The sequence below is a fragment of the Harmonia axyridis genome, chromosome 7 (assembly GCF_914767665.1).
Source record: "Harmonia axyridis chromosome 7, icHarAxyr1.1, whole genome shotgun sequence".
NCBI lineage: Eukaryota > Metazoa > Arthropoda > Insecta > Coleoptera > Coccinellidae > Harmonia > Harmonia axyridis.
The window spans coordinates 6298029-6324924 of record NC_059507.1 but is presented as its reverse complement, the minus strand read 5'-3'; the positions used below and the strand labels follow the sequence as shown (position 1 = coordinate 6324924).

Sequence of the window (26896 nt, the reverse complement as noted above, 5' to 3'; positions counted from 1 at the left end):
TCCGATAAAACAATCAACATGAAATTTTGCATGAAGCTTGAAATGCCATTTCCTATCTAAATATAAAAATTCATCTGAATCGAATAAGTAGTATTGTAATTATCAGGAAAGCAAAATTTCAAACAGAAACCCTAGTTAACTCCTCTTAACGAACAAAATTACAAGTTTCTAGGTCTTCCGCTCAAAAGTTATCTTCTTTACAGCCAGTCAGACAGAATTGAATTTGAGGAGGAAATCCCAGCTCAAAATACGGAAAACACAGACATCGTGACGAAATGTTATAGAGTACTATTTCTTCAGCTTTCAAGTATAGTATTGAGTACAAAAAGAACTTTATTTATTCCAAACGTAATTGAGATATACTGTTTATTTCATCCTCATAAAAATAAAATGTGAGAATGCAACCTCCTAAATTCCGTATTTATTTTACTATCAACTAAATTAACAAAAGGCCATCAATTTCAAAATACTTGCATGTTTTCGTTTGCATAAAACCATGTTGTGGTTATTTAAAGTTGTTGGTCTTTTCTTAATATCTCTTAAATTTAATTAAGCTCAGTGGTTCGACCCAAGTGCGTTGCCATAATATCTCAGACATATTGCTCAAAGCAAGGAAAAAGTTCGAAGAAACTTCTTAAACTGTTCTATCACAAAGTATCGAAAATGAATTTAGGTCATATGATTTTTAAACTTTCAAATTCATGAATCAGAACCCTGAGATAGATTTCTTCTGTAACCATTCGTCGTATTCAAAATTTTATGCATATAGTTGGCAAATTTTTATTGAAAAAAGAAAAATTTTGGAGTCTATACATTTTGAAAAGTAAAACTGGAAATTGCAAGAGAATTTAATTTTTTTTTTATTCATTCCATAATTTTAATAAGAATAAGAAATTGGATATAATATTCACCCATGTCAACACAAGAAGAGAAAGAAGTGTGCCACCAAAATAAGTCTAATCTGAGGTGGTCAATTGAATAGTTAATCCTTAATAATACACTAGATCACAATATTGAAGAATAAAAGAACTAATGGTTTTAAAGAATAATATAACTTTCTCTGGGTTAAACAAAAGTCACAGAATCTATAGATATTAATCCATCTTCTTCTTCTTCTTCTCTACCCAGATATCCATCCATCCACTGAATTTTGACATAACTGATAAAAAAATCAGCTCATACAAACTTGATAGAATTTTGTGTGGTAAAAAACTAATTTGCATCAATCCGACAGAAAATGATTAAGTTCTAGATAATTTCCTTCAATTGAGATAACTGTCTGGGCGAACGAACAAGCGTTTAATCCACAAGCCAAAAAATAATTAAAAAAATGTTCATTACATTTTTTCTTACCTTGCGGCTGGGGGTTAGCCCCCGGAGCCGCTGAAACCTTGCTGTGGGCCGTCGTGTTTGTTGCACTTCTGCAATCTGAATGTGTAACAGATTCCCCGCTATCACCATTACCTTTTGGCGACCACGCTTTTCTCTAAAAAAAAAAAGGTAACCTCATTAAAACCTGTATAAAAAATATTGGAAATTTTTAAAAATGGTTTATTATTTCTTGAAAATGTCTTAAATCAATAAGCTACAGGTATTGCTCATCGTAACTAATATCTACAAACAGTTTCAGCAAGAATACCTCTTGATATGATGATATGATCCTTTACGCAGATGATTTGAAGATGTTCAAACAGATAAGATCGGTAAGAGACTGTGTAGAGGTTCAGAAAGATCTTGATGCGTTCTCAGATTATTGTAGACGAAATGAATTAGATCTGAATGTAAATAAATGTTCATTCATGTCATTCTCTAGAAGCCGTACAAATATTGGGTTTCAGTATCGATTGGTTGGTTGTGAGGTGAAGAAGGTGGATCGGATTAGAGATTTGGGGATGATTTTCGACTCAAAACTGTCATTCGGTGCTCACATCGATACTCTCATTGCTTCTGCCGGTAGGTCTTTGGGTTTCCTTTGCAGGATTTGTAGGGATTTTAACAACGAGTCAGCTATGAAAGCAATATACTTTACTTTTATTCACAGCAGAATCAATTTTGCCAGTATTATATGGAATCCTTATTATACTGTGCATAAGCAAAGGTTAGAGAGATTGCAAAATAGACTTATTAGATTCTTACATTACAAAATGACTGGTATTTACATCACTACAGGTATAAACCAAATAAGATCTCATTATCATATTGAACTTTTAGAGCACCGAAGGATAAAATCGGATCTGATTTTCCTCTTCAAGACCGTGAATAACTTTTATGATTCATCCGACTTGATTTCCATGATACTTTATCACGTTCCTACGAGAACATTTAGGAATAAAAAATTACTTGTTCACAGTAGATTCAATACGAATCTTGGCAGGAATTCGCCTATCGTGAGAATGTGTAGTTTATTTAATCAATATTGTAATGAATTAGACCCATTTAATGTAAATTTGAAATCATTTAAGCGGAGTATCAGAGAAGTTTTCTTTCAGTGATTATTTTATTATTTCATGTTATGTTGCCACATATGTACATCATAGGATGTTGTTAAAGTAATTTTTTAAGTATTAGAGGATACTTTTCTGGGAGTATTCCTGTTTGTATCCCGAAACTGAATGAATAAATAAATAAAATATTGAACTTTTAGGTAACACCTACACTGCCATCAAACTGTTGCTTTAACTTTGGAAAAATCAATATTGGAACATAGTAGTCCCAAAGAAGACGATATTCTTCAATATCTACAATTCTTGGAAATAGATGTAATTAGGAGAATTAACGATTACATGCTCATTTATAGAAATCAGTGGGGGTGGCCATGGACAGCGACTAAAATAATGGGAACAACTCGAGATTTCATCATCTCCATTGTACGAAATATCCTAAAACAGTTTTAGCAAGAATACCTCTTGATATAATAAATATCAATGAAAGGAATAGAGAAGAAATCCCATAAAAAAAATCAAAATTCGTTGTCCCTACTGCCAATTCTTGAAGAGGATTGCCATTCAGCTTAAGGGGGCAAACTGCCCCCTCCAAATAACAATTGACAATTAAATACACTCACTTTTTGTCCGCTCCGCTGATAGCCGTCTAGTAATTTGATTGTGGACGGTCTGATGAACAAGTGCTGCTGATTATTGGAACCCGGGATGGGACTAACATGGTTTTGATCCGTTTGACTAGAACTAGTTACTGTGTGGGCTGAATTTGTGGGCAAATATACGTCATTGCCCGACGTACCGCCACTGATAATTTGTTGTATACCAGCTGCGATTCCACTGCCACCGGATGAAGATGACGTGTAAAAATCTGCTTTACGTTTTCTTGAATGGCTTGACACAACACTGCTTGTACTACTACCTGGGACCAAATGCTGGGATTGGATAAACATGTCATGGAACCGCTGAAAGAAAAAAAAAACAACTTGAAAACTAAAAAATAAATGAATTATCAAATCAATAATCAGTTTTAGTAACACTTCATCAGTAATTATCAGATAAAGTATTTTCAAAATACAATTACAGTAGTAGTTTCTATTGAATCTAATAGTACTAGCATAGTAATTATCTAAATGTAAATATATCATTGAAATTAATTTATTCTGCCTAATTGCATGCAATGCAAGACTTATATTTCCATTTTACGTATCAGTTACAACAGATTCAACTTTCAATAGATGGAAATTGTTAATCTCAAAAAATTATGTTTTCCTTTACATTTATCAGGTCAAATAAAATCTTTTCGCAAAAAAATACCTCAATATTATCCTGTGACCCTATCTTTTCTTATTTTTTCAAGATAATTTTCTATCATTTTATTGTTTTGACTGGATATCTGAAAACAATATATTTGTAAGGTCTATCCAGACCAGATATTACCATTTTTTTTTTGCAAACAGTTCTTTAATTTATTATTAATTTCAGAAGAATCATTATCGAATTTCATTTCAGCACTTTGGAATAAAAATTAGCAGAAATAGTTAAGTATTGGATTGTTTCAGTTTTTTGTTGTCTTCTCAAATTTTTAGGACAGTTTCTTCTTATATATTCTTTGAGCACTCGTTCCCTGAACAAAGTGATGTGGAAACAAATCAATTAAATGTTGGAAGGAATTAGAAAATAGAAAAGAATCTTCTCTCTAGATTTCATTTTATTATTTTAAATATACTAAAGGCGAAAGATAACAGTTACTACTACTATTTTCAGTGACAAGACTTTGGAATCTTTCGAGGAAAATGAAATTGAGTACCTTCTAGTAATTTTCAGTTGTTAAGATTGATTTGATAAGTTTAGTACGGAACTCAGTGTCATATGTAAATAATGCTATACGCTGATTAACATGTACATTAACTCTGTAAATAATGATATATTGATTTACAACGTGTTTAATTTGAATAACTTAATAGATAGAAAGAAGGAATTTAGTGACTAAAATGAAAAATTATCCTTTGGAACCATATAGAAGTAATACTCTGATTTAAATATTCCTTGAACAGGTTTGAATGATTTGTAAAGAGGACTCACTGAAGGAAGCACCTTTTTCCACTGTTAATAAGCTAAGCCAGATAGAAGTAAATTTATATTAAATTAATTTCCAATTCATTTATTTAATAGGAAATGAAAAATTTTCAGTGTGACACTGAAACTAGGACTTTCTGTGCTCTAAGATATTCATAACATAAAAAATTATATGAAAACTGACCCAGTGTTTCTCCTTATCAAAAATGTATGAAAAGAATCTAATAGAAATTAGAGAACTACAAAACGAACATGAAAAATACTTGAAATCCCCCATCAACTATACATATAGAGTTTGATGATTTTGAAGCCTAAAATATTATGACCTACTTGACAAAGCTGTAAGCTTGGTAAGTCTTACAGACGCCTATATTAAAACAAACACACTACATATACAATTTCCTTTCAGTATGATTAGTAAAGTATAGCCAATATTATAATACTTTATGAACCAAATAAACACTTGAATATTTCACAGAAGTTAGTTCAATTGATTCCAAAGTCTAATCAAATTTCTAACAATTACTCAATTAGTGAAATAGTATAATACCTAATGACTCTTGAACTGCTTACTCATCAACAATCGATACCTCACCGATTTTCTTGTTATTATAGAATGGGTTGTCAGTGATTATGGAATGGGTTCTCTGAATGGAATAACAAGATTTAAATAAAATTCGAGAGCCAATGGTGTACTCTAAATTAATATTTCAATTATTTTTGAGCTTTGACAATTTTCCAGGTCCAGTTGTGTTAAACACCTTCAAATGTAAAATGTATCATAATTAAACTGCAATAAGTTTTTCTCCTTCAACATATTTATATCTTATAAATTTACTTATATTTTACTGGATCATACAACAATAGAAACAATCTAGATCTAAAATTATTACATTAATCTAATACCAAACCAAGAACTCAAAAAATATAAACACAAGTCAAGACCAAGGTTACATGAAAATTAAACCATAATTTCGTCACATCTTAATGATTACTGCTGAGTTAAGTAAATTACAGAAAGATTCGAGATTATAGAATTCCTTGAGATCGTTTAAAATAATCTAAGGGGAAAGTTCTCTAAAGAGAGCACCTACTTTTCTCGTCACAAACAACTCCTAGAATTCAAAGAATTCGAAATCATATATTCCCCAGTTCCTTCAAATTTGAGAACGTTAAAGACAAACGATGTTTTCCGAAATTTCGGGAAAATTTGAGATATAGAATTCAATATTGAACTTTTAGGTAACACCTACACTGCCATCAAACTGTTGCTTTAACTTTGGAAAAATCAATATTGGAAGAAAGTAGTCCCAAAAAAGACGATATTCTTCAATATCTACAATTCTTGAACATAGATGTAATTAGGAGAATTAAGGATTACGTGCTCATTTATAGAAATCAGTGGGGGTGGCCATGGACAGCGACTAAAATAATGGGAACAACTCGAGATTTCATCATCTACATTTTACGAAATATCCGAAAACGGAGGCTTTATTTAAGATAAAAGTTTAGAACAAAAACTCACCTCACAATATTCTTTTCTTCTGCGACAGACTCAACTTTCATACTGGCATACGGACAAAGAGTACATTAATCAGCCATTTTGGTTCCACGAATGTTCTAAATCCTTGTTTACAAATTACAGTTAAGTCTCTTTCAACCACTACACACAAATTTATCACTCATCCACATTTATACACATTTTATATACACTTGAGGATCACTTTAGTTATCAAAATTTCATGATTTTTCTGTTTTTGTGTTTTCTTTCATCATGTCCACACACATCCACTTTCATTTCAACTACGTATTTCGTTCTCATTCACTTAGTTTGTTTTATTTATTTACTTCACCGCTAGATGGCAATAGTAATATTGTATACAGATTTCTGTATTGCAAAAAAGATTTCTAGAAATATACAGACCATAGATTAAACCATATACATAGAATATTGTTATTTCATATCTATGGGGATAGACATAGAATATTGTGATTTTGAGTCTATGGGCACAAACCATAGATATGCACAGACTCATAGAATTAATAAAACCACAACCATAGAATTAATAAAACTTAGTTCAATGCACAGACCACATTAGGGCATAGAGTAGACGACTTATGAAAATGTTAAGGAGATATAACGCGTCCCCTGGAGGTGCGTATCGCAACTATCGCAATGGGAAACAAAATTTCGAAGAATGAATTACATTTGAACGTTCAAAGTGTTTTTACATGTATTGAACAACAAAAATGAGCAAAGCAAAGTTCGCATATATGTGATTTATTAGTCATATCTCATAAATATTCCCACAGTGCGTTCCTCATTTTTGTTGTTTCTATCTATCAATATAACGTTCAGGGTATAACATTAACATAAATCATTCATTTTCATCCGTTTAAACAGGTTGGATCATTTGGGAAAATTAATGCACACTCATATAAGTCTTCAACATCCGATAACATGAGATTTTTATTTGATGTGCATTCAAATTATCCAATGAATGTCCTTAATTTTCAACTATGAAGTATGCAGATCTGATGATATTGAGACTTGTACTTGAAATAGTTTTCCAAGTCTATTTTCAGATAAACGAACAGTATTTGCAACACTCATTATGAAATGTCATTACTCTGCTATACAGGATCCTTCGATAAAGTTATAGCTTCTACGTTGCACTAACTCTATATAATCATAAACTGCTTAAATAATATTTCTGGAATACATGTGAAAATTACAAATAGTTTAAATAATGATGGGAAGAATCGAAATAAAACCATTAGACTAAATTTCTTTAAAATTTGAATTTAGCAATATAAATATCTTACTGAGTCATTAAAAAAGCATTCAAGTGCCAAGATATATAATGCATTAGAACCCCTTAGTTGTAAAAAGATCAAAATCATGAAATTTTTGATAATCGGTGGGTATTTAGCAATTTACCACCGTCAAACATGCGCAGAATAATGAAAAATACGTCAATATGGCATCTTTTGAAATATACCATTTTAATATTTTCAGCATCAGCTGTTGTGATAAATAAAGCTGAAGAATTGATTCATAAGGTTTAGCTTATTTCAGAAATGTGTAATTTGTCATGGGTGCAATTGCCTCAGTGCTACAATGGCATTGTGTCTCTTGTAGTTACATTAATCCAACAGAAAAACTGAAATGTAATAGATGTGGTGCACTCAGACAGACTGATATAAATAAAGAAACTATTGACCACAGCCCGGATATTTCAACATTGACTAAACATTTTATTGAAACCTCAAATTTCACTGTTATTAAAAGGTTTACATCTAAAGGTGATAAACTTATCCAGAGGAATAGCAACGGGTAATACTAAATGAAAGCTTAGGTATTATTCATACCTCACATCCTTACATTTTTCAGAAAACAATCAGACAAGAAGTGTTCCACTTTTGTGAAAAATACCGTACTTAATTCCCTGCTCCTTTTGAATAGAAGTTCATCAATAAAAAATGTTAAAAGAAAACCTTGTATTTCTCTAAGGAAATCACAAAGTTTGTTGGACTTGAATTACTCTGTGTGTAATAAATGCAAGGTGATATTTAAATGTTCTACATATTTGTGTATACTGTGCGACTCAGCCTTGGAAAAAATGAATATGACACAATCACCATGTAAACATTGCTCTTTAACACCAGTTGAACATCCTCAGAACTCTAGTGTTTATAAAAGATATGATATTCTTCCTAAAGGATGTCAGTGTCAACAAAATAAAAGCAAGTTTGTTTCATTATCAAATGTTCAGAGTTATAGTTGTTCTGTAGTTAAGAAAAAATGTGATTCTGCAATTGATGGTGATATTCCCAAAAATATCAGGACTACAGCAAGTGGTATAAACGATCAATCTAGATGTAATCAGAATCAGTGGCCTCTGAAATCTGGAGGACTAATGTCAACATGGACTTGCAGTAGATGTACCTTGTTAAACAATGCAGATATTTTAGTGTGTGAAGCTTGTGAAACACCTTATAATTCAGATCCTAACAGTAATATGAGCCCTAGTGTTATAATTAAAGTAAGTATTTCTGATCTTTCAATGTTTTATTTCAATAGGATAGGAAAGAATGCCAGAATACAAAACAAAAATATTACTTTCTACATCAAAAAATCTTTAATTAATAGCAATATCAGTGGTTGTTTTATTCATCTTTCAAATCAAGAAATAATACTTATCCTTAAATCTGAGCGAAAAAGCCAAAAATAGACAATCTGAGTTCTAATTACTCTGTTGGTTTGAGTTGATAGATTTATCATAAATGGTTTCATTACAGGTAGATAATTGGACTGATGATAAGACCCTGAGAAACACCTCAGGCTTAATGATGGAAAAAAGCCCAAGCTATCGGAGGTCGTTTTCAGAATTAAGTTCCTCTCAAAATTTTCATTTCAACATAAATCGCCGTAGTTTAGGAAATGAACTAACACGATTTTCGTTTCCAAAGTCTAGCACTTCAATGACTGATATCCAAGGTAAATAAAAAGAAAATTTATTTCCAATTTGTGTAAATTCTTTTTATCACAACATAAATTGCACACTCTGGCACCTAAAATAATTCATACAATTGAATTGAAAACTATTCCTTGTTGGCATAAAACTTTTGTTGATGGCCTTTGGAGATTTTTTCAAATAGAACAGTAGCTGCTACTGTACTGTTAACTATTTGATTTAAACCATGATCAATCAATCGATTACTTAATTTCAATCAGTGATTCAAATCAAACTAATTATTTAAATGTAAACAGTGTTGACTATATAAAGAATATTAATCGTATTCAAGTAAACAATGAATAAAAGCAAATAATTAAAATTTCTGCAATATTATAAGTTAGGCTCTTCCTTTTCATTGCAGTTGTATCATTTCATTTCTAGGAGTTATGACAATATGAATGAATAAAATTGTTATTGATTTACCATATATTTTTTAAGTTAAATTACAATAGATGTAAGCAAATATTCACATAGTTTTTTCCAATTTCACCAGAATTTTGGTCAACTATTATTTTTCATTGACTATTTTTTTTCAGGATCTCATAATTTTCCCTTAGCCGAAGTACTACTGCCAGACAAGGCCTGCTGTAATCTAAATAAAAGTTCTAGTGATTTATCTGGAAAATTATCATGCAATGCATCACCCACTCAATATAGTTACATTGGCATTTCAGAACCTGAAAAGAAAAATCACATTTATCAAAACCAGAAAATGAGCAATGGACAAAAAATAGATTTTGACCCAGAACAACACGATAAAATGTAAGTTTATTCACCGGCAATTAATTTTTAAATTTCATCTCCATTACTGTTTATTATTTCAAATTATATACCTGTTTATCCATTTCTTGAAGATTGTAAAGTCAATTTTCTGAAAGTGGACAAAATCTGATATTAATGGGCACCCTACATTCTGACTTTAGAATTCTATGTAGATTACAAGATAAAAAAAATTATCCATGCCAAATTCGATTTAGATGATAGTATAATGGTATATAATTATTTAATCCCAGTGGTAATTAGGATATTTTTCCAGTATGCTATCTCTTAAGAGGGGTATACCTAATACTTCAACAAATTGGTCTCTGAAAGAAAGGAAGTGGACTTGCCAAATGTGTTCTTATTCTTATAATAGTCTAGATAATGATCAGTGTGAAATATGTAAAGACCAAAGAAGCAAACCTTCCGTCAGTCAGCCGAGTACAATTACTGTTACTGATGACAGTACAGCAATGTATGTACAGATGCAAAATTCTTCTGCATTTATTTGTAGTTTCGTTGAACTTATGCTTCGGTATTTTCAGATCATTTCCTTGGAAGGGTATGGGTAAAGTACCAATAGCAACGCTTGATCAGGATTTGGATGACGATTTCCAGTTTCCAATTGGTACTTATATCATTTTTATGACGAAATACCATATATTTAGAGAGTATTTCAGGTGAATGTACTAGCAACGAGCAAACATGGACTTGCAAAAAATGCACTTTGGTAAATAGCGTCAAATCAATGAGTTGCGATGCTTGTTGCGGATCGAAACTCAAATCGATGTCTGTCAGCAACGATATGACTTTAAGGAAAGGGGAGTTCTGGACCTGCGCCCTGTGCACCCTGAAAAATCCTCTCAGTTATCTTCATTGTTCAGCTTGTAAGGAACCCAGAAAGACTGTATTATCCAGAGGTGGATCACCAAATCACCTACAAGAAAAAAAAAGTTCTAATCGAATAGGAGCTCTTCCCGTTTTGAATATGGAAAGTGCAAAGATAAATCTGAAATCGGACAAGGATATTGGTGAGTAAGACAGAGAAAATTGTACAGAAAGAATAAGAAAAAATTTAATAATTCATAGAAATGTTATTCGTAAGGTTGAAATTGTGTACACATGAGTTTTAGGCCACAAATATACATTATATTAAACTGATTTATGCATGAAAGTGTTAAAGTATAAAACTTTTTTTATTTTGAAATCTTCAGCACCGCCAAGACCAGTGTCTCTCCAATTTAAACCTTGGAGTTGTAAGTATTGTACATTCGAGAACAATAAGTCTAAAATTATGTGTGACATGTGCCAGAAAATGCGCGAAGACATAGAAGCAAAACCAGAGGAACCTCATCGGTTCAGTGATGAGGAAATAGCAGATAAACACTGGAGTTATATTGTCCGTTATTGCAGGTTAGTAATGAAATAGAAAAAAATTGTATCATTGTATGCAGTATGTATAGGGTGATTTATTTATCTTGGTAACCCAAAATATTCGGCCGTTTTCGAGAAAATTAAGGTTACCAGTGAATCATCCTGTACTAATCAATGATTTGTTTATAGATCCCGTAAGCAAAGTTACATAGATGAATCGTTCAAACCTGGCAACTATAGTTTATATTATTATCCTTCCGACTCGAACATACCTCATGTAGTTAAGTGGAAAAGAGTGAAAGATATAACTGTAGATGATGGACCAGACAGCGACTTATCTTGGACTGTGTTCCGAAGACCTCATATATCAGATATTTCACAAGGTAATATAGTTGCAATTACTGTAATTGATGAATTACAAGGTTATATTTGTTAAAGGTATCCTTGGAAACTGCTGGCTTTTGAGCGCTTTAACAGTTTTGGCAGAAAGAGAAGAATTATTGAGAGCTATAATCATAACAAGAGATATTTGTCCACAAGGTGTATATCAAGTTAGGTTATGTAAAGATGGAAGATGGAATACTGTACTTGTCGATGATTACTTTCCTTGCGACAAAAGAGGTCACTTGTTGTACTCTCAGGTTAGTTCTGTTTCAAATTTAAGATACATTTAAATCATCATGTATCTAAACCAAAAAAAAATTATAATTTTTAGGCTAAGAGAAAACAGCTGTGGGTACCATTGATAGAGAAAGCTGTTGCGAAAATTCACGGTTGTTATGAAGCTCTAGTATCCGGAAGAACAATAGAAGGTCTTGCAACTTTAACTGGTGCTCCTTGCGAATCTATTCCACTCCAAATTACAATGAAGTCTGATGAAGAATTGGATATTGATTTCATATGGGCACAGTGAGTAGTTCAAAACAATATCAATTGAAATTTTTCACTTAGAGCATAATGAATAGAAAACAAATGGTATCTATATTTATAAGAATTACCTCAACAAAAAATAGTGTATTCTAAAACAAGTTGCAGAATGGGCTCCTATTACCACACGAATGCGAAATTCGAAAGCATCAGTGTTGGAATGGCCTTCTACAACGAGTATTAGACGATATTTTCTGTATTTCAGTCAAGTTTGGTGAAATATTGTCGAAATTCAATGAAAAATTCAGATTACACATCCTAGTGACATTTGTATTGTATCTTGGCAGTTGGTGTGACTGTTACGAAAATTGACAGATTACGGAATATGAATTTGAATCGTATGTTTCGAATTTTGAAATAATTTACAATTACGCATTAAATTCGTTAATTATGTCTGACGAAATCGATTTATCACCACAGGAATTAAGAGAAATTACGAATAATGTTGCAGATCATTTCACTATATCCAAATTATATCATTTTGACAATTATTGACGTTCGTTGAAAATTGATAGGATTGGAAGTCAGTATAGACAACCACAAAACGAAAAATATAACTGAAAACGATGCTGTAATGAGTTCATTACAGCACTGTTTTTTTAACTGTAATGAACTCATTACGATACTGAAATAGAGAAAAAAATATTCAAAGACTGCCATTTGCAAACAGAGCACACTTTAATTGCCATTTTGTTAAAACAAGCTTGAAATTCAAACAAACATCTTCTGTAGATTGCTCTCATCGAGGGAGGCTTTATTCCTAATGGGTGCATCTTGTGGTGGGGGAAATATGCGGGTGGATGAACAGGAATTTTATAGTAAAGGTCTAAGAACGAGACATGCATATTCACTATTGGATGTAGTAGACATAAAGGAATATCGACTATTAAAATTGAGAAATCCATGGGGTATGTAGAGCTTTTACAGTCTAAGAGCCCATGGATGCCGGACTTACGTCACAGAATAAAAGATGAAAGTTTCTTTGGTCAGATCATCAGCAGGTAGCTGCGATGATCTAACTGATAACTTTCAGCTTTTATACTATGAGATAAGTGTGGCATACCCGAGCTCTTATTCTATTATGAATGTAATAATTATTTTGTAGGCCATTTTGTATGGAAGGGAGACTGGTCTAACAATTCCTCTTTCTGGACGCCTTTGCTAAGACTGCAATTGATGCCAGATGGACCCGAAGATGGTACTTTCTGGATATCGTTCGAAGATGTGTTGAAATATTTTGACTCAATAGATATATGTAAGATTAGACCAACATGGAGGGAAACTAGATTGAGTGGCATTCTGCCACCGATAGCAGTTCAGCAATACCTGTCATGTATATCTGTGACTATTTCCGAACCTACCGAGGTTGATTTCACTTTATTTCAAGTAAGGGGATTCACTGAAAAATATGATAAACTTTATTTAATTATCATTTTTCGTAGGAGGGACAGAGAAAAAGCGAGAAGTCTCAACGCTCTCAGTTGGACTTGTGTGTGGGAATTTTCAAAGCAACATCGGAGAATTCTATCGGGAGTTTGGTGGAACATAGTAAGAGGCAGGTGAGAGGGTTTGTTGGTTGCAACAAAATGCTGGAGCCAGGAAAGTATTCTGTTATACCTTTGGCATTCAACCATTGGAACACGGGACTGGTAGATCCCAATGCTTTTCCAAGGTAAGGAATTCTGGCATAATTATTGTAATAATAATACTACTAGGTTGTAACAATGAGCTCGTTCAGCAGAAAGATCGGTAGCGTAAGTAGATCCGCTACTTATAGGTATCAGTTTGGCAACATTAGTATTCTCTGCTGGACGGGTTGCTCCTTTTCTTGACAGCAATAGGTTCTGTAATCTGTGGGTCCTTCTTGAAGGTTATGTTATATTCAGCAGAAAATTCATAGAATACTGACAGCTGTTGAGTCTGCTGAACATAGACTAACAATGTTGCTCACTTTTCTTCATCTTCATTACAGATATGTTCTTTCAATACACAGTTCAAAACCGGTTTTCGCCAAGCATACAACACCTTCTGAATTCCTCTTAGCCGATACTATTATTTCATTAACAATGGATAAAGGAACTCGACATCATGGAAGGGATGGAATGACAGCATACTATCTCACTAAAGGTTGGGCTGGATTAGTAGTGATGGTGGAAAATAGGCATGAGAATAAATGGCTTCATGTCAGATGCAACTGTTGTGAGAGCTATAATGTTGTATCAACTCGCGGATCACTCGAAGCCATTGATTCTATACCTCCCATGACGAGACAGGTAATAATTATCAGCATTTTAAACCAAGTAGAACGAATAGGTTTGTTCAAAATTTCCTATAACGTTATTGTTTTTTATTGGTTTTAAAAATAACTAAGTTTTTTTTCAACAAAGAAACTTTGGAAAGTTATAATTTAGGAACAAGAATAAACTTGTATGGCTCATTATTATCAAAGTAGCCACTATCTCTGGATGATCAAAAATATGTAGATAGCAGAAAGAGAGATAGAGAAATTAACTGCAACATAGGAACTATCTGAAGGGTGTTTTTTTTAGAGCTATAGAACTTTAAATTGCAATAAAACAACGATGGATTATCGATTGACATGAATTTTATTTATCCGCAAAATAATCTTGTGGCATTACATTTTAAATTTGATTTCTGGCATATGACCGTGGCGGCTGGCTCGGATGTAGTCCAATCTGGACGTCCAATTTTCGATGACTTTTTCCAACATTTCTACTCGGGATTCGTACACTGCCCGGAAGATGGGAGAAAGTAGTGCCTAGCGATGGACAATACTTTGAATCATGAATGTGAAGTCCAATTTTCGATCACTTTTTCCAACATTTGTGACCGTTTATCGGCAATAACACAGCGAATGTTGTCTTCCAAATGGTCAAGGGTTTGTGGCTTATCCGCATAGACCAATGACTTTACATAGCCCCACAGAAAGTAGTCTAGCGGTGTTAAATCACAAGATCTTGGAGGCCAATTCACAGGTCCAAAACGTGAAATTAGGCGGTCACCAAACGTGACTTTCAATAAATCGATTGTGGCACGAGCTGTGTGACATGTCGCGCCGTCTTGTTGGAACCACAGCTCCTGGACATCATTGTTGTTCAATTCAGGAATGAAAAAGTTAGTAATCATGGCTCTATACCGATCACCATTGACTGTAACGTTCTGGCCATCATCGTTTTTGAAGAAGTACGGACCAATGATTCCACCAGCCCATAAAGCGCACCAAACAGTCAGTTTTTCTGGATGTAACAGTGTTTCGACATACACTTGAGGATTAGCTTCACTCCAAATGCGGCAGTTTTGTTTGTTGACGTAGACATTCAACCAGAAGTGCGCTTCATCGCTAAACAAAATAAAATGGACGTAGTGCGCGATACGTATTCCGCACAGAACCATTATTTTCGAAATAAAATTGCACTATTTGCAATCGTTGTTCAGGCGTGAGTCTATTCATGATGAATTGCCAAACCAAACTGAGAATAAATCACTTGACAGCTGTTAAATCGGTCGCCATCTTGAACAGTAATGCCAACTTAAAGTTATATACCTCGAAAAAAAACACCCGTTATCATTGGTTGAAATTCAAACTTCTGTATTCTATTCGTCATGGTTACGTGACCGAAGTCTCAATCTTTCTCTCTTTAATGTTAGAGTCAACGCTCTGCATTACACGATCGCATCAAGATATGGTGCATGAGATAAGCTTCGCTGTCTTGCCACTGTGTACTTTTTTTATCCCGTCCTTTTAAATTTTGTGTGACTGTCCTGTAAAATAAATGATCTTTTTCAGGTCATTATAGTTCTAACTCAATTAGAAGGTGTTGGAGGTTTTTCTATTGCACATAGACTTACTCACCGAACATCAAATTCACCAACCTTATATGACTGGGGTCCCGAAGGCAGAAGTCACAACCCAGAGCTTGACAGTCAAACTATTGGTTTACATTCTCCAAGACCTATATGTTAATCCCCATTCACGATTTTAGAGACTATTGTTGCAAAAAATTCAAATTTTTAACGAATAATATTTCTTTGAGAATATTTCTCACAATCATATGATTTTGAAGTTGATTTTAATCTGAGTTCAGATTGTTATTGTGATTTTCAAGCGAAGTTTTGTTTCTATGAAATATTCTGGTATATAATGAGTGTTTTTTTTTAAATAATTCTGTCTGAAATCATAATTAACCCGAAAATGATTTGTTTACTGTCACAATATATGTGTAATTTTAGGTAAAAAAGTGATTCTTCCCGAGTTACATGTAGGAAGAGATGAAAAGGTTTGCCCTTTTGAAACTATAAATACAATTATTAGGGTTAAAAATTTATTTGAATGTTTTTCATATCAGTTTGAGAACATTTTAATAAAAATACAGTGCAGTGCAATAATTGTGGAATATTATTTCATTCCGTTTATTTGTTTTTGAGGACCTGGAATATTTTATAATATTAAAGGGTATTGATAAGTTTTCCGCATACTATTTATAGATTTAATTGCATTACAAATATTCATCTCAAGTAGAAAACAACGTTTAATTTTGACCAAATGAAGATTTTATTCCTGTTACTCTTACTAGTGTTTATTGTTCCCTTGTTGTTTTAAGACTGATATTATTATATGTGAGTTCAACAAATTTTTTTTATCTCTTAGTTGCAATCTATCTTTGATGACGAAATTATTTTTGAAGTGGATATTGTTACCTTTATGTTCAAATTTAAGCTTATTTGTAGTGATATTTTCTACTGTAAAAATAAATCACAGTGTGTTAATTAAACAGTGCAATTATTTTTCAAATCATCTGATAGAACAATGAAATAACTCTATGGCAGAAAGACTAAAACACATAAGTCAAAAATCTTTAGTAATTTTAACATATTTTAGTTGGCTGACCTTAGAATTATTTGCCTCTTATGCATTACCAAACTCCTCAAATCTTATAATTTTAATGTTGAGGAAAATTTGTAAATTAAGCACTATACAGAGGAAAGCTGAGGAATATCAATTGAAACAATCAAGTCCCATTTTAGTTTATTTTTCACAAGCATCAGCTCTGTTTAATTTTGTTTCTCCCATACCAAACATTTGTTATTGGATGGCATGTCGTATTTATGTTTTAGCACAATTCCATACTCCTGTGCAATTTTTTCCAGGTCTATAATATCTCTTAAACCCCAATTTGGTTGTTGACTTCTTATACTCCTATCGAAATCAATATTTGATTGGGGTTCTATAACACCTTTATAAGCGTAAGCCCCATATGTTATTATTAAACCACCAGGTTTCATTATTTTCGAACCATTTCGAAATAAGCCTATAGAGCATTCTATAGGACTCACATGAATCAAATTAACACAAATAATATAATCGAAAATTTCATTCAAATTCCAATCTTCTATGTTGCTTGCTGACACATCTAGTTTGACAGGGTGTCTTATATTTTTGGTAGGAGTATCATCGGCGTACGCTGTTATGCTGTCAAAAAGAGAGGATTCTATATCTGAGGGTTGGAATTCTAAATTAGGGAAATGTGTTCCAAAGTATGAACAGTGCTGTCCAGTGCCTGATGCTAGTTCTAATACTTTACCTTGACCATCAGTTTTTAAATGCTTTTTTAATATCTCTAAAATATGTATTTTATTTCTATCAGCCGAAGGGTAGTTCATTTTCCTAGAACTAAAAACATATTTGAAAAATAGGTATTCGATAACATCAGGTGATCAAAGAAGTATTCACCTCATTTTTGATTGTGCCAAATCTGATAATTTTTCTGTTATTGGTGTTTTTTTAATTCCAAGGGATTCTTCAGGAATTACTAGCCTGAGGGCCCGTTTCAAAAAGTTCATATTGCAGTTGACGTTCAAAGAGATTGAGGTTGAGCTAAGCCGGAGCATAGAGATAACAGTAATGATATTATTTTGAAAAACTTGAAATAACCGAATCTTGTAATTATTGGGTTTAATGTAGTGTTTCATTCAACAAAATCAAGGTTATCGATTATTGCCAATCAGAATTTAATGTTGGCGTTGATGATTTTTGGGAATTCAATTGTTCATTAGAAATCACTGGAACGCCCAATTATTCGCGTTATTTATCATCATATAATGGATTCATTGACTGGATAAGCTACTAAACTATCTGAGAAATAAAATACAAAGTTTATTTTTATTACTCTGAAAAAAAAAATTCGGAATCACAAATGGAATTTTCAGTACTGCAACTTAGTGGTCCCTGCCTTATACACCTCGTATCTCTATGGCTTGTGGTGAATTTGCCGTAGAACGGTTGGATTTGGGTAATGGCAAATGGTCCCCTGAATAGTCCTACTGAAATAATCGACATCAGTGAACTGAAGAGAGTTCACTTTTCATCAGTTCCCTGATCTTCATAGCTCATAAGCTAGATTTGTAATCTATGTCGAACTGTGTAGACTGGTTCAATCAGAAAGCCTTATGTAAATTATACATATAACGGATCGTTTCAGATATTAAAAAAAAATTATCAGCTATTATCAGTAAATTTTTACTGATTATGTTATTCTGTGATTCTGACCTTGACTACTTTCCCAACCCAACTTCTTATCAGGATTTGACTTGACCCATAGAACCTAATATTAGGTCTATGACTTGACCCACAATAACAATAATATTCGCATTACTAACAAATAAACAATCCCAAGTGAAGAAATGGAAAAAGAGGATGAATTTTTACATTCATTTTTTACTTATATATCCCAAATATGTTTTGACAAAGCTAAAGAACACATTGTTAGCAAACTTATATAATAATATTGACTATTAAATTAGTTTAATTTCTTCCAGGAAAAAGAAAAAGACTTACATAAATCACTTCTGCAATCACCGTGGTATGGCTTTTTGAATTTTCTTCAGCAACTTGCTTTATCTGAGAAAAGTTATATTGAAATAGGGTTCCTTCAAACAAAGAATAAAGGTTTCTTAAGAAAAGATGTGAGTTCAATTACCGAGTGCGTTATGTCATAGATAACACATAAGTTTTTAGAATTCTCTGAAGGCTATATACGAGACGATGAAAATAGATATAAGAAAGCTAGAAGAAAATTTTAAAGTGAATAATAAAAGGGTACAAAATTACTGTCAAAATATTTATCAATTTTTGAGCGCCAAAATCAACCTCATTGAATTGTATCCTTTTGTAACAGCAACTACTTCACATATATCAATTTTGTCTTGGCATTCACCCTTATACTGATTAAGATATGAGAAAATTTATCAAATGGGTTCTGGAAAACACCTGCGATACTTGGAATTGTTAAACCTCACTGAAAACATAATACAAAGAAATGCACTTTGCTTTACAGATATTAGTTTGACCCCAGTAAAAGCTGTTTTTAATCTGGAATGTGAAATATTGCAACAACTATTTAAGGCATTAACTGAACTTCAACGATTACAGTTCCTACCGTCTCTTGCTTTAATCCATGGAGCACATACTAGACTTACTGCTTGGGAAGGCAGAATACAAAAAGAGGTAAAATTACATTTAGTGAATTCTCTTATTTCTGCTTAACACTTATCTATTTTTAACACGTTGACTGCCAACTACGAGATAACTCGTAGATGGCTTTCTCTTTCAGGACGCCAACTACGAGTTATCTCGTACTGTATTTATTTGCCATAATTGAGTGACCACGAACAAACTCGTAGTTTATCAGGGTTAATATGGATATATGGCTTCTGAGAAGAGAACAAGAAATCAAGGCTGGCGCGCATGAACAGAAAATTTATTCAAAAAGTAACAAAAAATGTAATTCTAAAAAAAAATACTCAAAACAAGGAAACAATGGATTTATTGTCGGTAAAACTTCTTAAAACAATCTTCCACACATAGGGCTGGCTTTTCTTCACAGACTGGACAAAAATAACGCGATTCGCGGCGTTTTCCTGCTTGGGTGCATATACGACATGGCTTTGTCGGACGCTGTTTTTTTTCGGTAGGTGGCAGACTCTCTAGGTAATGGAACTCTAATCTAGTCTTTTTCCGAGCTGGGTAAAGATCTTCATTCTCCTCTCCAACCAACGCGATGACGAATTCTTCTCTAAACCTTATCAGTTTCATTTTAGAAGAAGTTACTTTTTGAAAAATTTTGTGCGCATTCTGTATATATATAATATGTAGTGAAACCTTTTTGGGCCATCTGATAGTCTTCCTGAGAGATGTGTAGTACGACAGCATTTGATCTGATCGGTCAATACCAGACATTCCTTGATTGTAGTCTCGAACTATATTCGGTTTTTTAGAAAGTCTTCCGTTGCGATTGGCCACATCCACCATTTCAACAACATGCATGTTTGAAATGCAAAGGACATCTCGTTTGTCTTTCCATTTGCAAACAGTAACAGGACCATTTCGCTTCGCGAAGCGGCAGGTCTAAGCGTGTCGGGGTGCGAATTAACTCGTAGTTGGCCTCCGCGAAGAGATTTTTTTTACGGACGCCAATTACGAGATGATTCGTAAGACCTTTTTTTCGAAAAAAATACATTTTCTATAAATTTTGGTGCTAACTATGGACTATAATTACAGTTTTGAGTAGGATTACATGATTAACTCATTTTGGCTTTTTTGGCCAGAATTCTGAAATTGGCCGTGGCAGTCAACGTGTTAACCACCAACTGATTTGCACCAAGCATAATTATCATTCTTGCGCCTTTCAGACACTGGCTATTAGTATATTATCTAGATGTCTTGTATGTATTTACAATGCAATATTACCTGTTTTGCGGTCTTGAATAATGTTGATCAATTAAAATTTGCTTTTGTTTTAGAGTTGGAAATTAGGATTTCTTAAGAACAATCCATCACCAGCCTTACTTCAGTGGTTAATCAAGCTAAAAGGCATTGTTCTTAGTAAATTCAGCCTTTACTTTCACAATACACTTGCCCATCAAACCACTCCAAATGATATGAGAAATATTTGTGTAAAATTACAGCACGATCACTATCAAAAGTAACACAACATACATTTATCGCCAAAAAGTATAACATTAGGTGAACTATTTTTTTAGAATGGTCTCTTTCCAAAAGAAGTATGATGCTGCATATGTTATATTGTTGTCTGACAACCAAGTCCTTTATGATACTACAGATTATGATAGTTTTCCAATTATTGTTTCTTATCCGCCTGTAAGTATCTGAGGAAATCTTAATTCCGCTAATAATAATGATTTTTATTGCAGAAATGTCCTCCCCAATTAGAGACAATAATGAAAATGATATCTGATACTGTTTCAGATTTGGTTATAGTTGACAAGATTATTTACAAATTCAGTACACAAGTATTTACTAATCCTCCCATATTAAAATGAAATAACCAATTTATTTTTAGGAACTCCGAACTTATGTGATAACAACTGTTGAGCCAAATATTTATCTCGTTATTATTTTTGAATCAAAGAAATCTGAGAAAGACGCCTTCATTGAAAACTTCATATCTGAAATGTGTGTGAATTTAAGATGTACCAAAGTTTTCACAAGCCTTAAGTACAACACCAAATGAACGTGTACCTTTACCAATAAAACATTCAAATAATAGAAAACTTTTTATTTCAATATAAAGTAACATAATCAGTCAGTTTGAATAAGGTGCTCTTTAAAAAAATCCAAAAAATATTTACAATTTTTATATACATCGTTGAAGAAGTTGGAAGCATTAACAATAATAGTTCGTTGAATATTTTTCTGTTGTCCGGTGGAAATTTTTATGAGCAATACTTATTGTGTATAACAAATAATTTAATGAAGTAACATATATGCTTTCAACCCCTTTGTGTTTCAATAAATATAACAACATGTTTTTCGTCTTTTAAAAACCTATAAAGGATCTGGTTTTATTATATCCGTCATCACTTCCTGCAAAAAAAAAATAATCATAATTAAAGCTAAAGGGAAATAGCATTATTACCGACCTCAATAACAATTGAGGACTGCATTTCCAAATTTCCATAGGCCATACCCATTGCCCTATGTTGAGCTTGAGCCTCTTCTCTTTGTCTCATTTCTTCCCTACAAACCACAACAGAATGTGAAGCAGATGATTTCACATTTGATCTGATGGGATAGATATGGAAAAAGCATAAATTTTACATTCGATTTCAAATATTCAATACCAAAAATAATAATTACATTATAATGATTTTTGAAAGCTGCATATTTCTCGGAGGTGTATATGGCAGGGACCACTGAGTTGCCAAACTTATGATTTCATCAGTAGTCCCAGGATGAAACAAGACAAAAAATAAATAATTGTAAGTTTACCTTCTTTTCTTGACTGAACCTGAGTGGAATCTTCCTCCTTCTCCTCTGATTCTATTCATTGCATGCCTATGTCTAGATTCATGCAGATATTTCTGAAAAAAGGAAAAGGGAGTTATAAAGGATATTTAAAGAAAATGTCGTATTACTTACTGGTCTCTCCTTTGGTATTTTACCCTCGGCTTCTAATTTGGCCCTTGCCTGTCTTCTTTTAAGTATTCTTCTATACTGTTTTGCGTTTACATACAGCGGTTCTTCTTCCAAGAACTCAGTTCCGTTAAGAGGTATTCTCTGAAACTGAGCACCACTTGTGCCTGGTAACATCTGATGAAAATAAAAAATTATCATGAATCTCAAAAATCAATAAAAATAGTAACAGCATATTTTGCAGAAGTTAGAATAAGCTAATCTATTGAATGTTTTGTTACCTACATCGGACATATTGTTCCTCACCATGACTAAGTTTCCGTTAGCCATAGCTAGTTGATTTGGTGATGTACTTGTGATGGTTGGTTGTACCACAGTCTGAGTTGTAGGGGACTGAGGTTGTGCTGATACAGTTGCTTGCGGTGTTCCTTGTATTTGGACTAGGCTCCCATTTATATTCAATACTAAAAAAAAATAATAAATTTTCAATCTGTAAGAACACGACAATAGAAGCAAAAAAATTATGTGTAGTCCTCAATCTACCTGTGGGTTGAGTGTGCTGAAGAGTTGTGTTATCTATAGTCAATGGTTGGTAAATGAAAGTTTGGCCATCTGCAGTCTGAACAATTTGAGTTTGTTGAGGTTGCTGCAAAAGCACTTGTCCTTGGCCTGCTTGTAAGCTTGAAACTGGCAATACTTGTATTTGTTGCAAGCCTTGAGTTCCCTGGGGGATAGTATGGACCATAATCTGTTGGCCTCCAGCACCCTGGATAACTTGTCCAGGCATTTGCATCACTTGTACCTGTTGAGGTGTCACAGCTTGCATTACAACCTGTCCATCTGTTGTCGCTAACTGCTCCATTATTCAGGTGAGTTTTGAGAGTTGCTTATAACTATTTAGAACAGTGGGTATGTTTCTCCGATTCAGAAAATAATCTGAAAAGAGTAAAGTAGTGTTAATCATACATGATCAGAAATATATATGAAAAACAGAACTCACAAAAACATCTTTTTCAAAATCTTCAGTGTTTAAACACTTTCTAACCACACATTGAAAAGTAAATATCTAGAATATTGTCAACCATTACAAGCTATACACAAGCAATGAGATTATTAGCAGTTAACATACATCTGTTTATTATAACTTAATAATAATAAAGAAATGACAGGTCTTCAAATTATTATTATAGGTTAAAATGATTCAATAGGACATTTTGCTCAACTTTAGATGAGAAAACAGGATTCAAATGATTTCAATAAAGTATAATAATGTCAAGAAAAAACAGTTAGCTACTATTTTGCTGAAATTCATAAAATACAAATTTATTAGGTTGTCTGTCAATAAGATAAGTGTAACCGAGGAAGTTCAGCGATTATTATTGATAAGTTACTTTTTACTAAAATTCCAAAGACATATCTATCATAACATGTTGCACACCTTCAAACATTATGTCCATAAGACATCAACTTCTGTTACTTAAATGACATGACCTGGCAAACTTCAACAGGAAAAAAGAAAATAAGATCATTTAACAGCATTTTTCAAAGTAAGAACTTCAAAATATATGAAATATATTGGTAAACTATATTTTTCATATATCACTGACATTTCACTGCACTTGAATCTAGAAGTTCCAGATTGAGATTCGCCATTAGTGAAAACGTGATCGGAACCGAATGAAAAATTTGGCAGCCACAGAAATAGATACATATTCAGTGATAACTTTAATATTTTCAATAAATCAACAATAATATTAATACCGGTTCAACATCCGAATGTCAAACATTTGTTTTATAATATGTGAACTTACATTGGATATTTCAACTTGCACTTTCCCAATGATTGGTCGGCAACACCCAGACCAATGGCCGCAACGCACTAAATACAACGCTGTTTGTGTATTGGCCACTGACGTTTTATTTGTTACCACTCCCTACCTTATTCTCTGGATCGATAAAATGCTAGCTTATCGACAAATTGTTCCTCAACTGCGCGGGAAAACGAGAACCAATTACGATGATAGAAAAGGAGAAGTAAATTTCCAATGAAATGAGCCCACTTTTTTTGAGAATGTCCGTATTTTGATATTCCACAAAGAGTTCTACGCGAGTTTTGTCATAGAATGTCTTGTATTCATATTTCTTTGAGATATTACCAAAAAAAAAGTTTTTTATATTTTCGATTCACAACCAGTAGGAACTCAATAAAATTACGTAGAATGAATTATAGTAAATACCAATTTTTTACTACTCACATCCTTTTTAATAATAAAATATACATGTATATAATTTTTAGATTTCTTTGCGTTACAATCTACTGAACATAGATGTCGTACCGTGCGATAAGTTCATAACATAGGCATTTAATTTCAAATAATTGGATTTTTACCAGTAAAATTTATGCATTTATTAAAAATTTCTTTTCGTATATTAATTGCAAGGTTAAAATCCATATGAATTTTATTTTAATTAAAAATAATTTTTTTAATGTTGCCACAATTGTTATATCTACCATTTAATCAAAAATAATCTGGTAGTTCCACTTTTTTTTAATATCACGAAAATATTTCAGTTAGTCATACTGAGTTATGGGGGGCCCGGGATCCCCCTCTAGCGCTGTCACTGTTACCAACATCCCATCAAGTTTAGAGTTATCTAATGTCTCCTATATTCAGGTATGGTAGAAAAATTAGAAAACATGTTTTTTTTTCATTTTTATTGATTCATCAATCAAAACATCTTCGAAGCAATATTCCTCAACTCGAGAAAACTTTTTCATAAAAAATTCACAAAATAGAAATAAGTAGCAGATATCTTAGAACTATGAATGGGGCCTGAAAGATTTTGAGCAATTGAAATTGTAGTGATGAAATTACTTTTAACACATTTTCGATTATTGTAAATACAAAATTTCAATATTACAATTATACCAATTGATCTTGTTAATGGATACTTGATAATAAATTTGCCTATGATACAGTATGTCGAGTTAAACTAACTAAATTACTCCTACACATGAAAAATTCGAATACAAAATAACATGAAGATAAAAGATGTGATGTCCTCTCAAAGTACTGCATAAATGATGTATGGGAATGGACCAACAAGACTTCTGTATGAAAAAGTTCTCAGAAATACCTGAGAACTTCCTATATCTTTTTATTTTTTTTCAAAGATTTTACTAAGACAAGTTTCTTTGTGGCTAATGCTATTGATCGTTTTATAAAATCAATAAGCTATCAATCATCCAACAATATCTGGCTATAAGGGAACCAATGCAATTATTATAAATAGTATAAACCAATTTTCTCCAATTAAATTTGATAACAAAAATTAGCGTCAATATGAACAATATTTATATGTAATAAGAAATTTAAATTGAAATTTCGGATACTTTTTTTCATAACGACTAGACATTTGCAAACGAATTGTAGGCTTATTCATTGTTGGTTATTTCTAACTTAGGGTATGGTCCGTATATCGCCGAGAATTTCAGAGTGGTTATTAGTGGTTTTCAATGTTTCAGGTAACCTGCTTCGTATTTACTGACCACTTGACACTTGTCAATGGTCAGCTAAATTTTTGATTGACAGAATTTTGAAGGTTATAAATGGTTGATCTCTTTTAATTTGTAGATAACTAATAGCTATTAATGGCTCTGAAGAGTATTTATTTCATAATTAAAATTATGAAGTGTTTGAGTGTTAGATGTCATGGAAAATATTCATAACCAATAATCTGAAAATTAAAATGACAACTGCCAACCGGAGTGGGCGTGGTTACCGAACCTAACCAGAATAAAAGTATGGTTGCTCTGGTGACAGATAACTCACCGAAGTTTGAGGAAATAGTCACCGGTTTTTGAGGAATTTGACATATACGGACCACCAACTTACTAACCATAGTAACCAAGGTGATATACGGACCATACCCATAATAACCCAACAATAAGTTCTGTGAAAATCACAGTTGGTTTATACATCCTATAACATCATTCAAGCTCTGTAAAAATTATACAAAACAATGTCTTGTTAAGTATCATTCCTACAAGAATTCAATTATAACATGTTGGCAGTTGAGGACTAGTTTTATCAAAATCCCTTAATCATTATATCGAAGTAAATGTATTTTTATTACTTATATAAAATTGCCAAAACCGCAACTGTATATATTTTTCTACAGCATGCACCATAAAATTTGAAGAATCATACGGACATCAATTCCAGCAATAAAAAAAATTAATTGAGGATTGTAATAATATATCAAGCAGCAGGTTACTAAATATTCTAATAATTATGTGATTACACTTCATAAGGAAAGCCACACCAAGAATTATTCGAGTTTCC

General features: G+C 32.7%; 5 protein-coding genes and 1 long non-coding RNA gene across 16 annotated transcripts in view; 2 read left to right on the top strand and 4 right to left on the bottom strand.

Moving 5' to 3' along the window:
* The window catches only part of LOC123684084 (homeodomain-interacting protein kinase 2), a 33239-nt gene extending 26889 nt beyond the window's left edge, over positions 1–6350 (bottom strand). For 3 of the 5 annotated variants that reach the window (XM_045623198.1, XM_045623202.1, XM_045623203.1), the window contains exons 1-3: positions 6043–6337; positions 3065–3403; positions 1342–1486 (exon numbers count right to left, since the gene is read on the bottom strand). In XM_045623198.1, the coding sequence (XP_045479154.1) occupies positions 1342–1486; positions 3065–3391 (472 nt within the window). In that variant the 5' untranslated portion in view covers positions 3392–3403; positions 6043–6337. Of the gene's footprint in view, positions 1–1341; positions 1487–3064; positions 3404–6042 lie in introns of all 5 variants that reach the window. The other 2 variants (XM_045623199.1, XM_045623200.1) reach the window with 2 other exon arrangements.
* Positions 6351–7455: 1105 nt separating this feature from the next.
* Positions 7456–16890, top strand: LOC123684078 (calpain-D). The gene is made up of 16 exons (XM_045623187.1): positions 7456–7854; positions 7912–8563; positions 8820–9018; positions 9574–9799; positions 10074–10271; positions 10342–10424; positions 10477–10827; positions 11011–11209; positions 11360–11553; positions 11609–11811; positions 11886–12079; positions 12830–13005; positions 13203–13483; positions 13540–13769; positions 14070–14370; positions 15906–16890. Exons 1-16 carry the CDS (start codon positions 7613–7615, stop codon positions 16080–16082), a joined length of 3906 nt encoding a protein of 1301 aa, XP_045479143.1. The 5' UTR covers positions 7456–7612; the 3' UTR covers positions 16083–16890.
* Positions 9519–10482, bottom strand: LOC123684083. The gene is made up of 2 exons (XR_006748100.1): positions 10220–10482; positions 9519–9714 (listed from the first exon to the last, which is right to left on the bottom strand). It is a non-coding gene; the product is annotated as an uncharacterized LOC123684083 (long non-coding RNA).
* Positions 16891–17132: 242 nt separating the features above from the next.
* Positions 17133–18022, bottom strand: LOC123684081 (methyltransferase-like 26). Its single transcript, XM_045623197.1, has 2 exons — positions 17850–18022; positions 17133–17789 (listed from the first exon to the last, which is right to left on the bottom strand). The coding sequence occupies exons 1-2, from the start codon at positions 18005–18007 to the stop codon at positions 17171–17173; spliced, it is 777 nt and encodes a 258-aa protein (XP_045479153.1). The 5' UTR covers positions 18008–18022; the 3' UTR covers positions 17133–17170.
* Positions 18023–18592: 570 nt separating this feature from the next.
* Positions 18593–21681, top strand: LOC123684079 (KICSTOR subunit 2-like). 2 transcript variants are annotated; one of them, XM_045623189.1, is made up of 9 exons: positions 18593–18711; positions 18745–18880; positions 18935–19081; positions 19134–19276; positions 19349–19622; positions 20918–21099; positions 21158–21275; positions 21329–21427; positions 21478–21681. In XM_045623189.1, exons 2-9 carry the CDS (start codon positions 18800–18802, stop codon positions 21646–21648), a joined length of 1215 nt encoding a protein of 404 aa, XP_045479145.1. In that variant the 5' UTR covers positions 18593–18711; positions 18745–18799; the 3' UTR covers positions 21649–21681. The 2 variants fall into 2 exon arrangements, with proteins under 2 accessions (XP_045479145.1, XP_045479146.1); XM_045623190.1 differs by lacking the exon at positions 18593–18711 and having other exon boundaries at positions 18729–18880.
* LOC123684080 (nuclear transcription factor Y subunit alpha) lies at positions 21679–24585 on the bottom strand. 6 transcript variants are annotated; one of them, XM_045623191.1, is made up of 7 exons: positions 24362–24585; positions 23094–23486; positions 22836–23014; positions 22557–22727; positions 22407–22498; positions 22058–22199; positions 21679–22001 (listed from the first exon to the last, which is right to left on the bottom strand). In XM_045623191.1, exons 2-7 carry the CDS (start codon positions 23410–23412, stop codon positions 21963–21965), a joined length of 942 nt encoding a protein of 313 aa, XP_045479147.1. In that variant the 5' UTR covers positions 23413–23486; positions 24362–24585; the 3' UTR covers positions 21679–21962. The 6 variants fall into 6 exon arrangements, with proteins under 6 accessions (XP_045479147.1, XP_045479150.1, XP_045479151.1 ...); XM_045623194.1 differs by having other exon boundaries at positions 22058–22154; positions 24362–24581; XM_045623195.1 differs by lacking the exon at positions 24362–24585 and adding an exon at positions 23989–24323 and having other exon boundaries at positions 22058–22154.
* Between the last annotated feature and the right edge of the window lie 2311 nt (positions 24586–26896).

Coding starts and splice junctions, on each gene's coding strand:
- LOC123684079 (XM_045623189.1), top strand. CDS start 18,800: ATGGAAAAAGAGGATGAATTTTTACATTCATTTTTTACTTATATATCC. Junction 19,623..20,917: donor AAGGCAGAATACAAAAAGAG/GTAAAATTACAT, acceptor CTTTTGTTTTAG/AGTTGGAAATTAGGATTTCT. Junction 21,276..21,328: donor TTATTGTTTCTTATCCGCCT/GTAAGTATCTGA, acceptor TTTTTATTGCAG/AAATGTCCTCCCCAATTAGA.
- LOC123684080 (XM_045623191.1), bottom strand. CDS start 23,412: ATGGAGCAGTTAGCGACAACAGATGGACAGGTTGTAATGCAAGCTGTG. Junction 23,015..23,093: donor TCAGCACACTCAACCCACAG/GTAGATTGAGGA, acceptor ATTTTTTTTTAG/TATTGAATATAAATGGGAGC. Junction 22,200..22,406: donor GGTTCAGTCAAGAAAAGAAG/GTAAACTTACAA, acceptor CTATCCCATCAG/ATCAAATGTGAAATCATCTG.
- LOC123684078 (XM_045623187.1), top strand. CDS start 7,613: ATGGGTGCAATTGCCTCAGTGCTACAATGGCATTGTGTCTCTTGTAGT. Junction 7,855..7,911: donor ATCCAGAGGAATAGCAACGG/GTAATACTAAAT, acceptor TACATTTTTCAG/AAAACAATCAGACAAGAAGT. Junction 10,828..11,010: donor GAAATCGGACAAGGATATTG/GTGAGTAAGACA, acceptor TGAAATCTTCAG/CACCGCCAAGACCAGTGTCT.
- LOC123684081 (XM_045623197.1), bottom strand. CDS start 18,007: ATGCTCCGGCTTAGCTCAACCTCAATCTCTTTGAACGTCAACTGCAAT. Junction 17,790..17,849: donor TTGGCACAATCAAAAATGAG/GTGAATACTTCT, acceptor ATATGTTTTTAG/TTCTAGGAAAATGAACTACC.